At 42.7% G+C, this 13,142-nt stretch overlaps 2 protein-coding genes across 2 annotated transcripts in view; one reads left to right on the plus strand and one right to left on the minus strand.

Annotated features, from left to right (window-relative positions):
- tacc1 (transforming, acidic coiled-coil containing protein 1) overlaps positions 1-6,310 on the minus strand; it is a 35,790-nt gene extending 29,480 nt beyond the window's left edge. The window contains exons 1-2 of the mRNA XM_061689057.1: positions 6,176-6,310; positions 3,712-3,842 (exon numbers count right to left, since the gene is read on the minus strand). Of these exons, the coding sequence (XP_061545041.1) occupies positions 3,712-3,731 (20 nt within the window). The 5' untranslated portion in view covers positions 3,732-3,842; positions 6,176-6,310. The remainder of the gene's footprint in view (positions 1-3,711; positions 3,843-6,175) is intronic.
- On the plus strand, positions 4,961-13,079 carry LOC133409267 (neuronal vesicle trafficking-associated protein 1-like). The gene is made up of 5 exons (XM_061689063.1): positions 4,961-5,184; positions 5,451-5,596; positions 6,908-7,024; positions 10,105-10,215; positions 11,693-13,079. Exons 2-5 carry the CDS (start codon positions 5,468-5,470, stop codon positions 11,894-11,896), a joined length of 561 nt encoding a protein of 186 aa, XP_061545047.1. The 5' UTR covers positions 4,961-5,184; positions 5,451-5,467; the 3' UTR covers positions 11,897-13,079.
- The last annotated feature ends 63 nt before the right edge of the window (positions 13,080-13,142 follow it).

Genomic DNA, 13,142 nt, shown 5'->3' on the forward strand with positions numbered 1-13,142 from the left:
TTCATTTTTGTTTTAAGAGGAAAAAAGCCACATAAACCTAGAAAAATCCCCTCTCATACCACACATAGCGTCACATACACACCATCCAGACAACAGACAGTGTTATTTTGTGAGACAAAGTAGTCGAGAGTGTCTCGAGATAACAGAGGTACTGTATGTCACTAAGGTGCGCTGCGTTGATTAGTCTGGTGTCGCTGCTGACTGATTTGTTTTCTTCCCATCAATAAACGGTGAATGCTAACAACCTAACACAGAAAAGTCTTTGAGTTTAGTGTGGAACAACTTGATAACCCAAACCTCAGTGCCATCTAACACCTTTTGGATGAACTACAATGTAGATTGTGAGCCAATATCAGTGACTTCACATGGTCTCTCATTTGCACTGTGCCTGTCGTAGCAAATGTTGCAAGTCTTGCTGAGCATCCACGACAATCACGGCCTGTGACATTTGGCCGTTCCATTGTCCCGCGTCCACGGTGGCCTGAAACGGGGCTGCCGTGGCCACTGGAACACAGTGGTAAATGTTGCCTGACATCTACCGCACTATGCTACCTGGTTATACAAAATTGCAAAAATGGTGAAATTCTGAAAAAAGCAAGGCTTCCAAAAACAAGATGCTGGCTTGTTGTCACCCTATCTAGCTGTTTTCAGCATCACCGACTCTAATGTACCTATTGCTCATCAACATGCTTACTTTCTTTGAGGTCAAATCTCGGAAGCTATTTTCTATTCCGAGCAGTCTGGAATGCAGCATGAGTAAGTACAGTAGGTGTGTTCACAGCAGAAGTCAACATGTTTCCAGGAGTGACATCGAGAGTTGTGATTTGACTTCCTGTATTTTTATGCAAATGAACGCATGACAGAACACAATCATTCCTCTTTCGCAAGCTGGCCATGAAAAGAAATTAAAAAAACGAGCACAATCTCGTTTTCCTGAAAAAGTTGGAGTCGCTCACTATTTTAACAATTTGATACAGTCACGCTCAATTAAAAATATGTAGGGCCTACCCAAACAACTGCTGCGTGGCAGTGGACATGAGAAATGGTTTTCTGTTTACAATAAAGCCTATTGGTCCAGGCAGCCGCAGTGATCAAATGAGCACATTCTGGAATAAGTGACTAAAACAGTCATCATCTTCATGTTTTCCCTGCACACGGTAAAGCCCCATTTCCACATCAGACCAAAGACTGCATTGCCGGAACCATAGCAACACACTCAGAATAACAAAACACCGTGGGCAAATTGTAACTGAAAAAGTATTTGTCGCTTTGATATGTTGGTGTTACAATGTGGGAGCCATCAAAAAAGCACCACAAAGCCCAGTCAGCAGCATGAACGCATTGTATCACAACGAGTCATGTGGGAACTCACAGCCATGAAATGATGACAAAAGACTCGAAACAGAAGGGCCGGGGTGAGGTTTCTGCTGTCAAAGCAAATCCAAACCCTAAAATATGTTTGTTTTTATCCAGTGCCTGTTTTGTTGTTCAATCTCTGAGTGTCCTAAAAAATGTAATAGATTATTGATGATGATTACTGATGACGGTGATGATGATTGCTGTTGTTGTAATTCAAATGAAAAAAAAAACATATCTTGATCTTTTGGTTAGATCTTTACCCAGCAACCTGAATGCAACACTTTCCTGTTAAAGTGCATTTATAAATGTTTTATTAATCCATAGGGTTTAATATGATACCCAACAGAACACAGTTGGATGAATTAACAGCAGAGACTGAGAGCCAGGCTTTCTCAACGATCATCTGTGTGTGACATCACAAATGCGCTTCTGGAAGAATTGTCAAACATTTCCACAATCACAGTCCTAAACCTTGTGGAACGCCTTTCCAGAAGGGTTGAAGCTGTTATAGCTGCAAGTGGACCAACGCCATATTAAACATTATGCATTAAGAATGGAATGTCATATGCAAGTCAAGGAAAGTCAGTGGATACCTTTGGCAATATAATGTATTTTTATGTAGTATGGCGGCACAGTGGACGACTGGTTAGCACAGCTGCCTCACAGTTCTGAGGACTGGGGTACAAATCCCGGCCCCGTCTGTGTGGAGTTTGCATGTTCTCCCCGTGCCCGCGTGGGTTTTTTCCAGGTACTCCAGTTTCCACCCACATCCCCAAAACATGCATGCTAGGTTAATTGAAAACTCTCAATTGCCCGTAGGTGTGAATGCGAGTGCGAATGGTTGTTTGTTTGTATGTGCCCTGTGATTGGCTGGCGACCAGTTCAGGGTGTAGCCCGCCTCTTGCTCGAAGATAGCTGGGATAGGCTCCAGCGCGCCCATGACCCTAGTGAGGATAAGCGGTACTGAAGATGAATGAATGGATGTATGAAGTATATTTTGCTATAGTACTAGAGAGACACCAACTACTGGTTCCTTCATCCATCCAATATCTGAAAGTGCTCGTGCTCGTTATCTGGCTATCTGCAGCCTATCCCAGCTGACATTGGGCGAGAGGTAGGGTACAGCCAGGACTGGTCGCCAGTCAATCAATGAACATAACATGCATGCTTTGGGAATGTGGAATGTTTTCTCCAGATGATCTGGAGAAAACACATAAGCACTGTGACAACACACAAACTTGACCCGAGATTCAAACCCATTTACTGTGAGGCAGATGTGCTACCCACTACCACACCGTGTTGTCAGTTAATTATATTGAAGCCTCTTTGTTGATGACATTTATTTGCCTCAATACAGAACTTCCATTGTGAAAACATGAGTGAGTCAAAACTTGGTTTGGATCATTCAAACTATGCTCCAGTATATCTTTAAAGTCTATATTATCAAGTATACAGAGAATTCAGCGCTTGAATGCACTTGTGCGAGTTAGCTGTTGATGTGTGGAGAGGAAGTGGAGTGCAGGGTGTGGGGTTTAAAGCCTCTTAATGGTCACATGTTCAACAACTTTTGTGTGTGTGTTTGAGAGGAAACGTTTCTCATTCCAGCCACATTCCAGTGAGAAAAGCCAAATGAAAGTTTTTATTTGTGAAACCTTTTTCAGGGGGAAATAAGCGTCAAACAATTAAGAGCGGCACATTACTATATAATCCACTTGCGCTGTCATGCATAAACAACACGTTCGCAACTGGAATTCTTGTTGCACAATGTACTGTGCATATGTATGGCTGCTGCTGAAAACTTGGCCTTTGCTGCTGTGAGTAAAAGAGTGCCTCAGGGTGTGTCTCCCTGTGACCTCATCATCCCAGAAAAGCCTCCAGAAACCTCAGAGGCACACTCGCCCACACGAGACAGTCACATTTAGCCTGCTCATTCAACAAGAACATCTGTCTGTCTGTCTGTCTGTGTGTGTGTGTGTGTGTGTGTGTGTGTGTGTGTGCGTGCGAGTGAGTGAGACAGAACAGGATCCTGTTTATACAGTGTGACCAGTGCTTGCACCAGCCATCAAACGACCATTGTTAAAGCTCCACTGCACTTAAGTCTCTTTAGTTACCTGTGAGTGCACAGTCAGTTTACTCACAGCCATACACATGCACACAAACACACTCACGCACCACAAGCCAGGTCAACTATTCAGGGGAATTATAGCTTAATGAAAAGCTCCTAACCCTCACCACAAAAACATTCAGTGTATAGTGGCGATGTCCAAAAAGTCACCACATCAGGACCACAAGACATCACATCTACTTCTGTACCCGAGTCAAGTGTCAGTGAGTACAGTAGGTCGGTCCTACCTTGGGTTGTCAGAGCACATCTGTTGTGACAATGTCCAGTCGTGGAAGAACAAGTAGAAGTAAGCCCTCGGCGTGAGTTGCGCTGCGGCTGCGTGAGCTTGTGTCTGCGTGGTGGAGCTCGGTCCATGCGGCTGCAAGGGAAACAGGAAATGAAGCTCCTAGGCAACAAGCCACGGACAAAGTGGATTTTAAAGAAACAGCAGTCACACTTCTAACGCACCTACCAAAGCTGGAATTCTGTAATCAATAAATAAATTCATGAAATTCATAAAAACTGTTATGCTACACTCCCCATGGTTATGGTGGTAGGTAGGTATTTATTTTTAACTATCTTTGCATTAACATATGATGCTAAGATCATTTACTGTATGTGCATCAATCAGAATCTTATAATTATAGATTTGAAATTTGCTTTCACGCGCTCCTTTTTTTCTGACTGACTTCTATAGGTATGCTGTTACCCCCAGTAATGCTAATTTGTTGTGTGAAGTCCACCAAAACCATAATTACATGAAGAGTTTGACAGTTTTCTTGTATTGCTCAAAGGCTACTACTACATGTACTTCGTCTCCAATGAGCATCGATCAAGGTTGTCGGAAGAACCAGGCAGCTGCCTCCCTCTAGTGTTTGCACATCAGAATACAGCTGAGCAGTGGCGCCTCCAACCACGCGATCACACTACTTCTGCTGAAAACAAGTATTCAAAAAATAAATCCATAAAATCCCCTCCCGGAGCTAGGATTCGTACCCCGAACCTCAGAACTGCGAGGCAGATGTGCTCACCACTATTCACTGTGCTGCTCAAAACAATGGATCGTGAAATAAAAGTGTGTTTGTATACAGCAATGTTATGAATATAGTTGTAATAACGTTGTAATAAGACGGCCGGGAAGTGGTTAGCACACCTGCCTCGCAGTTCCGAGGTCGGGGTTCGAATCTCGGCTCTGGCTTTCCTGTGCGCCCCGGCCGGCTTCCTCCCTCATCCCAAACATGCATGTTAGCGACGGTGAACATTGGAAATTGCTCAACGGCGCGAACGCGAGTGTGACCTCTGCAAATTGCCTGGCGACCTTTCCAGAACGTTCCGGGCTAGGCTCCAACTCCCAATGAGCTGCTCACCCGTGAGCCCACTGAGATTGAGGACAAGCAGACAAATGGGAGCAAATACATTGTTTGATATAGTTCAAAGTCGCCGTGCATGCAGCGGTGGCGCCCCCCAAACGGTTGCGAGTGAGAGAGACGTGCTCAGAGGATGCAATGAGGACGTTACATCACTTGCAGTGCAGCATGCAGCATGTAGAGGGGACCGAGGCATCTTGGCCATATTGTGCACCACCAGCTCCTCTCAGCGGCTGCGTCACAAATTGAGACGCTGGCGTGTATGACACATTCAACAACACACGGCGCCGTTGAAAGAGAGAAAACCACTGCAGACAGATTCGATTTTTAAAAACAATACGCTCGGCTGACAAGGTGAGTTTGTTCTCCTAGCTTCCTTTATTGATATTTTTCATTTTTATTTTGGCTCTGATGCATCTGTGCCATTACACGACTGGTGTGATGTTTCAAAGGCAACACCTCACAGCGCTGTGATGTTATTTATGCTTTGTATTTCAGTGGAAACCCCGGGTTTAGACTCAAACGGTGGTTTATTTCACCACAATATGCTTGATATGAATAATAAAGGCAGGTTCTTGAATCCCCATCCCCCTCTCCTCTTTATCTTCACCCTCCTGCAGGTTGGCGTGCACACAAAATGGTTAAACTGGGGAATAATTTCAGCGAGAAAAACAATGGGAAGGGAGCCTCTGAAGACGGATTTGACACCATCCCCCTCATCACACCCTTAGATGCCAGCCAGCTTCATTTTCCTCCACCAGACAAGGTAAGGGATTGCTGTGCATTAGACTGTATATAAAAATACTCGGGAGTCACGGATGGATCTTGGGGTATCTATTTCAGGGGTGAGGAACAAACAGATTGTGGGCCGTGCGATTCTTGAGCGGGGGGGGGGGGGGGGTGGAAATAAAAACCGCACAACCCTCATAGCAAATTATAAAAAGCCCCCAAAAGATTTTTTCCATAAAACTGATGTTGCATGATAGGAAAACTGTTCCCCATGCCTTGTTTACATCTTATCCTTAACCAACACTCTTCATGACCATTATTTGTTATGGCTGCGTCAAACAATGTATTTGGACCGCAAAGCAAAAGAACAGAAGATGCATGTTTACAGACTTTATTCAACAAAAAGGGAGGACGCTGACTTGAAAAGATGGCTATAAACAGAAAGTGACGAGACAGAAGGGCCACGCGAAAACCATCTAGTGGACCGGTACTTAAAACAAGGACGGTAGACGGGGAGCCAGGAAAACACTAAAGGAAGCTAGGAGAACAAACTTTAACCTACACAAGGAAGAGAAACAAGAACAGGAAAAAAAAAAAAAACCACAGTAGTACTTACTAGAAAAACAGCAGACGAAAAGAGCTACTGGCAGGACGGAATGAACATGAGAATGTAACAAAGCTGGCACGGTAACGGCAACAAGCGAAGTACAATTTCTCAGCATTTTCCTCCTGCGTCTCCCATACTTAAATACACTGCTGATGACAAATCACCAGCAGCTGCATCGCGAGAGACTCCGCCCACCGACCTGCACCTAGGGACTGCAACACAACAGAAAATTCCACACAGGAAACAAGCAAACAAAACAGGATATGACAGAATTGTTGTTGTGATAAAAAATGCATGTTTGAGTCTGCAAAATGTTAAGCAGTATGAGAACTATCCACACATCCACTTTTCCTCAGATGAGCTGGAGCCTATCCCAGCTTTGGCTTAGAGGGAGGGTGTGTGGAGGCGGTCGCCATACCTCATCTCCATCCATCCATTTCCTTTACCGCTTATCCTCATTATTTTATTTGTATTTTTTTAAATAGCAAAAATAATGATACTAAACGATAACAACACTCCTCTGATCAGTCAATCAAAACTATTGCCTCTGTAAAAGCAGAATGTTCGCTACAGCGCTTGCATTAGATACAAGGTAAGGTGTACCTAATGAAGTGGCCAGTAATAGTACATTGTCCGGGCTCCAGCGCCTATGGGAACTCATTTTTAACTCATGCAGTTCCAAGACATATTTATTTCTGCTTGTTTGTGTATACCTTGGTGTGCGTGTCTGTGTGTTTCCAGGTGGTGGTGAAGACAAAGGCGGATTACGACGGCGAAAGTAAGAAGGGCAAGATCGGCTCTCCCAAAATCGCAGAGTTCTCAATAAGCATCATCGAAGGCGTGTCCGAGAGACTCAAAGTAAGATTCCAGCTGCTACACGCCACAAAGTTGTACCCATAGTTTTATTCTTTTATTAAACCTAAAAAAATTTTTTTAAAAAAATAAATAAATCACACGACGCTATCGAAACAATGTTGTTCAAACAAAAATGCTAAATTAGCTAGCTAGTGACAACTGAAAAAATACATCTTGCCAATAGGTTTGTTTGTTTTTCAATGTAATTCTTGTAGCCAAGAACATCAAACAATTCTCTTAAATAAGGCGATGGGTGGGAATGTCTTGCTTCTCCAAATCTGTTGCATCGTTGTTGTTAGTGTTTCCTTGTTCCACGTTCCACGTTCCTCCATGTCGCAGCCGTCCCCGTTTTCTCAACCGCAGCTGACTTTACTTCTCTCTATTTACATCTTCTTTCATGTCGTGTCTGCATGTGCGGAGGTCGAAAAAAAGATGACAAAAGTTTTCAAATGTAGGGAATAAAAGTAAAAATTGGAAAAATTAAAGTTCAGATACCTGATAAACCACCTTAAGCCACTGGCCAATCCTCAATGACCTGCGACTTGACAAGGATCCATCACGCTCAGCGATGATTCACTTGACGCTTCCCTCGGCGCCTCGCATTACATCATCTGCTGCCATGGCGATGGCCTCCGAATGGCAGCTTCTCTCCTGCCTCCCTGGCTGGCAAACGTGTCCAGTCATTGGATGCAACAATTTGAACAGATGCTTGAGTTAAAACAGTCTTGGCTAGTCCCGAGTCGACAGACTGTCATTATCAGTGATCAAAACCTCTTTTAAACTCACATGAGCTTTGAAGTGCTTCAGGGAGTCCTCGCCTCAAAGATCTTTGAAAACCTCCTGTTGTGCTGCATTGTTTGTTCGCTGCTCTGATGTGCCACTCCTGAATTCACTTGGGATTGAAAAGAAACATCTTCCTTGGACTAAGTTTATACTCTATACCTCGCCCACCTGCGAATTCAGATTGTCGCAGATTTGTTTTTGGATCCCATCCTTTGTTATTCGATGGAGAATTCACCTGTTTCCAGTTCTTGTGCTTATAGGGTAAAGCAATAAAAGTGTTACATTTTGCACCATCTTGTGGTGTCTCGGTGCCAAGGAACTATGTTGAAGTGAGTTTAATCTAGAAGAAAATAGTGCTTCGTTACCTTGGTGCATCTTGGTGCTTAGGAACTAAGTTGGAGTTGAGTTGAGGATTTTCATTAGACATAATAGCGCTTTGCCACCATCTCGTAGCATCCATAGGCAATTGTAAACCTTTTCAGGGGAGGCGTCAATTAATCGCAGATTTCCGTTATTTGCAACAGGACCTGGTCCCATATACAGGACAAGGTTAGTACAGACTAGTTGACAATGACATCGACGTGAGGTTGACTAGTCACGCGCCAAATGTTTTTTTGGCTTGAGGATGAGGCAGAGACAGATGAGTGCACTGAATGAAATTAGTCCATCACCGTAATTGATTCAAATTGTCTTCAATTTCGGAATGCGCAGCTTTGCTAAGTGAAGGAGAACCCGTAAAAGGGGGCGAAGCAAGGCTCGAGCAGAATTTAGAAAATTCTTTTGGCCGACACTATCAAAGCGAAAGGAGAACGGGGAATTATTCCATCACACACAAAAGGTCTGTGATTATTTGCAAATAGCGCAAATTCCCACCAAGCAGAACCTGTCGTGTATCAATTACGTCATCAGAGACTAGTCAACGTCGACATAGAAAAATTGTGCAACCCCTACTGTACTGATTTTGACCACACTAAGCCATATTTCAACACACTTAAAAGCCTCCAACCGCCCCGGAAACACCAGGAGGTGTGACATAACTCCCCTGAGAAGTGTGACCTGGACCGCGTAGATAATCACACAACCCTGCAGGCTTTGCCACATGCAAAATATGAAATTGCACTGACAAGATTTTAATCCTAAATACATCATTTGGACTGATTTCTGCCTTCCTTCGTCAATTAATCAACCCACCAATGCTTTATTTTCATATTTAAAAACGGCAACACAAAGTGCTTCACAAAAAAGGTAATAGATAAAAAGTCGATTTTTCAGTATCGGTATTTGAGAATTTTTCTGACGACTTTCTACTTATATGCCCGCCCCATGTTTAAAAACAGACAACTGTTTTTTCTCGTCCTTACTTTGTCAAAATAGGTTGAGTACATTTCCCAACCTCTGCCAATGATGACGTGATATGAAAACAGACGTGCAGGAAACAGGTAAAGTCAACTGTGGTTGAGATCTTGATTTATTGACTGAGATCTTGGGACCTTAAAGCTAAGAACATGAATCAGGCAACATTAACAAAAATGATGCAAAGAAAATTCAGAGACGCAAGATATTCCCCATCCATTGCCTGTTTTAAGAGAATTGTGCGGTTTTAAATTTTTGGTATCATTAGTAAATTAACACGTTTGTTAGTCAGTTCACAATGTTAGCAATGCCTGAGCCAACAATAGCTAACATTTTCCTTCTCAGTATGAGCATTATGCAAGTTATGAAAACAAGTACAATAGTGCAAGTGTGTGAATAACATACATAGTGAGAGTCATTTTTTCATCTCTGATGTAAATACAGTATAATGCTAAATAGGTTAAATAGGGATGAAACATTTAAAAAAAAAAGATAGTGAGCTATCCCTAAAAAGATGCGTGTAGTCTAGTCTCCTTAGAAATATCAAGGCTCTCTGCAGCCCGGAGTTCTTTTGCAAGAGGCTTTTCCACAGACGAGGACTGTAGACCTGGAACTAAAAGGCCGCTGTTCGAGGTTCTGCGGAATCGTGAGGGTTGATCAGCTAAATAGGGGCCATGACTATGATGGGTTTTATAAATGAATAAAAGTAACTTAAATCCACCCTGAAACACAAAGGGAGCCTATGCAGGGACTGTGTGATGTGCTCCCTCTCTTTCTGGTTCTTGTCAGCAGACGGGTTGCAGTAATTGTGAGTTACTCTTTTTTTCTTTTCCTTTTTTCCCCCCCATTTAGGAAGCCCAGAAAGGAAAGCATTACAGTCATCAATGCAGCTAATTGGCATCTAATTGACTGTGTGATGTCATTATTATTTGCTGTTTCTCCTCCAGGTGACCTTGCTGGTGATCTGTGCCCTGGCCTTCTTGGTGTGTGTGGTGTTCCTGGTGGTCTACAAGGTCTACCAATATGAGCAGCCATGCCCTGACAGCTTTGTGTACACGGTAAACACTGTCATCTAGCTTTCATCCCTATAATTCCATTAGTCATGAATTACAGAAAAGAGTGTCATCGTGATTTACTTAATCCTTGACAGAGCAAGGAAACACATTTGGTAATTTCATCAACATGGTTGCCACACTGCTCTCTGTAAGGCAGTCGATTACAAGGGTGGGAAAACCTTTTTTTTTTTTTTTTTTTTGGTCGTGGGCCACATTGTAGTTACGCTTTGCCTCAGAAGGCCGTTATGACTGTGAAACCATTTGTTTAATCGCCTCATCACATTACTACATGTACACAGCAAATTCATGGATAACTATTTTTGAAATCAGAAGTCAAGGATAATAGTTTCTTCAGCTATTGTTGAAGTTACTGCAAAAAGGGGTTTGGTAACAAAAAATGATTGCAATGCCTCAACGTTATGTATTAAATATGACAATTTAAAAATTTGGCACAGATTTTAGTGAGAATCATGGAAGCTTTATTTCGCAGACCACATAAAATGATGCGGTGGGCCAGATCTGGCCCTAGGGCCTTGCGTTGGACACCTGTGCAGTTGAAATAGATTTCTCTCGCCTAATGATAGCAATACATTGAATTAAATGTAATAAAATTGTCTTCTCCAGGTATATCTTTAATGTAAATATAAGGAGTGCGAGGGTGAAAATCACATTGTAATTACGAACATATTTAAAATATTACAGGCTGGAAGTTGACATTTTATAAGAAAAAAATGTTGTCATATTCCAAGAATGAATAAGCGTAAATCCACCTCTACTTCAGGAAAGTACTTGAGTTTGTTGAGTCTCTTGAGCAAAACGACAGCTGCAGGAGGGAAATGCACAGTTGTGAGATGTCAGGGCCAGCAAGAATTTCTCTGCAGGACGAAACACTAAGAAGCACCGGCCTATATTTACAACCTAAATTCTAATATTGGCTCCAGGAAATTGTATCAATTTCTTCATAAATCTATTCTCTTCATTCCGTAGCATTTCTCCTGGCTGCGCTCCAGTACAAGTGTATGTTAGATTTTTTCATCCAATCAGATTGCAGCCTCTATGTGCTGCCATGTCAATCTAATCACTCCAGAGCCTTCAGAATCAGTAGTGCGGGCCGGTGTAACTTCAACTATATTAACAATGGGACTGTTTCTTTAACCAGTCAGATTTCAGAGTCGCTTCAGCCCAAAATAATACCAGTATTTTGCTGTCCTCTGATCGGTTGCTCGCCAAATATGTCTTTGGAACTCACTACCTCCTGACCGCCGAAACACAGGCCCATTATCGCTCTGTAAATCCAAACTCAAGACACACCTATTCTGGACTGCCTACTCACTTTAACATTTCCCTTGTCATTTACCATTGTAATTGATGTTTTGCTTGATTTATTTGAACTATGTTTTTTTTCGGTAACCCACCCCCCACACTTCTTGCATATCTTTTGACATGTCCTTTCTTTTTTTACCTTCTCTCTGTGGAGCAGCAAGGCCGCTGCATGCCGGCTGGGATGTACGGCGGCAACTTCCCCCATCAGGGGCCGGGGGGCCGCGGGCGCCTCTTCACCCTCATCAACCACTACAACATCGCCAAGCAGACCATCACTCGGTCAGTATCGCCGTGGATGACCATCATGTCTGAGGAGAAGGTCACCCAGCAGGAGACAGAGACAGCACAGAAGATGGCTTAATCGACCGGGCGTGGCCTCACCTGCTGAGGGAGAAGAAATAATATGGCTGTGCCATTCAAGCAAACCAGAGTCCTGCTGCTAAATGTGCTCGTCTTGCCCGAGGTGCTGTGCTGCCTTCAAGGTCGGCTGAATGTGTGAAAACTGTGATCATGTTTTCGGCAAACTGAGGCTCGTGCTGGGTTCGTGGTTTGTTTGAATAGCATATGCTGTTATTTATTGTTACACAGTTGAGTGGCATCCATACGTGTAGAAATGCCACTGACACACACCCACTCACACACTTGATGTTAACTTTGTATATAAACACACGTTCAAACTCAATTTAGTGAAATGACTGTGAACTAGCTCATGTTTGTGACACATTTAGGTGAAGATGCACGCACAACAATTAGGACTGTACTTCGCTTTTCGTCACTTTCTTTCAAAAAGATCTTGTAGTTGTCATCAAGCAATGTTTGCAGCGTAAATGCCACTGAGGTGTGAAACTTAATTTACAAGAATTTAGTAGGAAATCATTAAGCATTAACTTCAGTTCTAACATGAATTTTACCAGCAACAAGTAAACTGCGGACGTTACTCTTTGCCATCATTTCAAAGCTGTATTACAGTAACAAATGTATTTGAGAACAAAGCTGCTGCTTTCTGGTAAATTACAGTGCATTGTTTTGTACAAAGGCCTACTAAATTGTTGTGAGAAGAGGCTCAACGTCAACTGGCTGCACCAGCAACAAATGCATTTTGCACAATTTTAGGTTGTGCAGTTTGACCTAAACTGCTTTGCTGTCAAGTTTTTCTTTGTTAATGTACCAAGTGTATTTATAAAAGATTGCCACCATTTTTTGTGCACAGTGCTTTTGCAGGCTACACAAGATTGAAACTAAAGGCTGCATTTCTTAGCATAACTTTTATGCTGCTCTACTGAATGTTTTTGCTTTGATAGTAATGACGCCGTATTGTGAAACCTCTTGCATTTATTCATCAATGTCGATCAGATGGCAACTGGAAGCCATCCATTTTTGAACTAGTTGCTTGTCCCTGAAGCTTTGTTTTCCTGTACGTGTCTGTTAAATGGTCACAAATGCCTAATTTTCCATACAGTGTAATAAGTATCATTGAAGTGGATTTGCTACATTTAATGTTAAATGAAGGGTTGAAATAAAGTGTCCACGTTTCCCACCAACAACGTTGTCGAATCTATATGATGGTGAAAAAAATGTGTGTACGCTAAGGTGACAGTGTGTTGAGT

Source organism: Phycodurus eques, chromosome 10 (assembly GCF_024500275.1).
Source record: "Phycodurus eques isolate BA_2022a chromosome 10, UOR_Pequ_1.1, whole genome shotgun sequence".
NCBI lineage: Eukaryota > Metazoa > Chordata > Actinopteri > Syngnathiformes > Syngnathidae > Phycodurus > Phycodurus eques.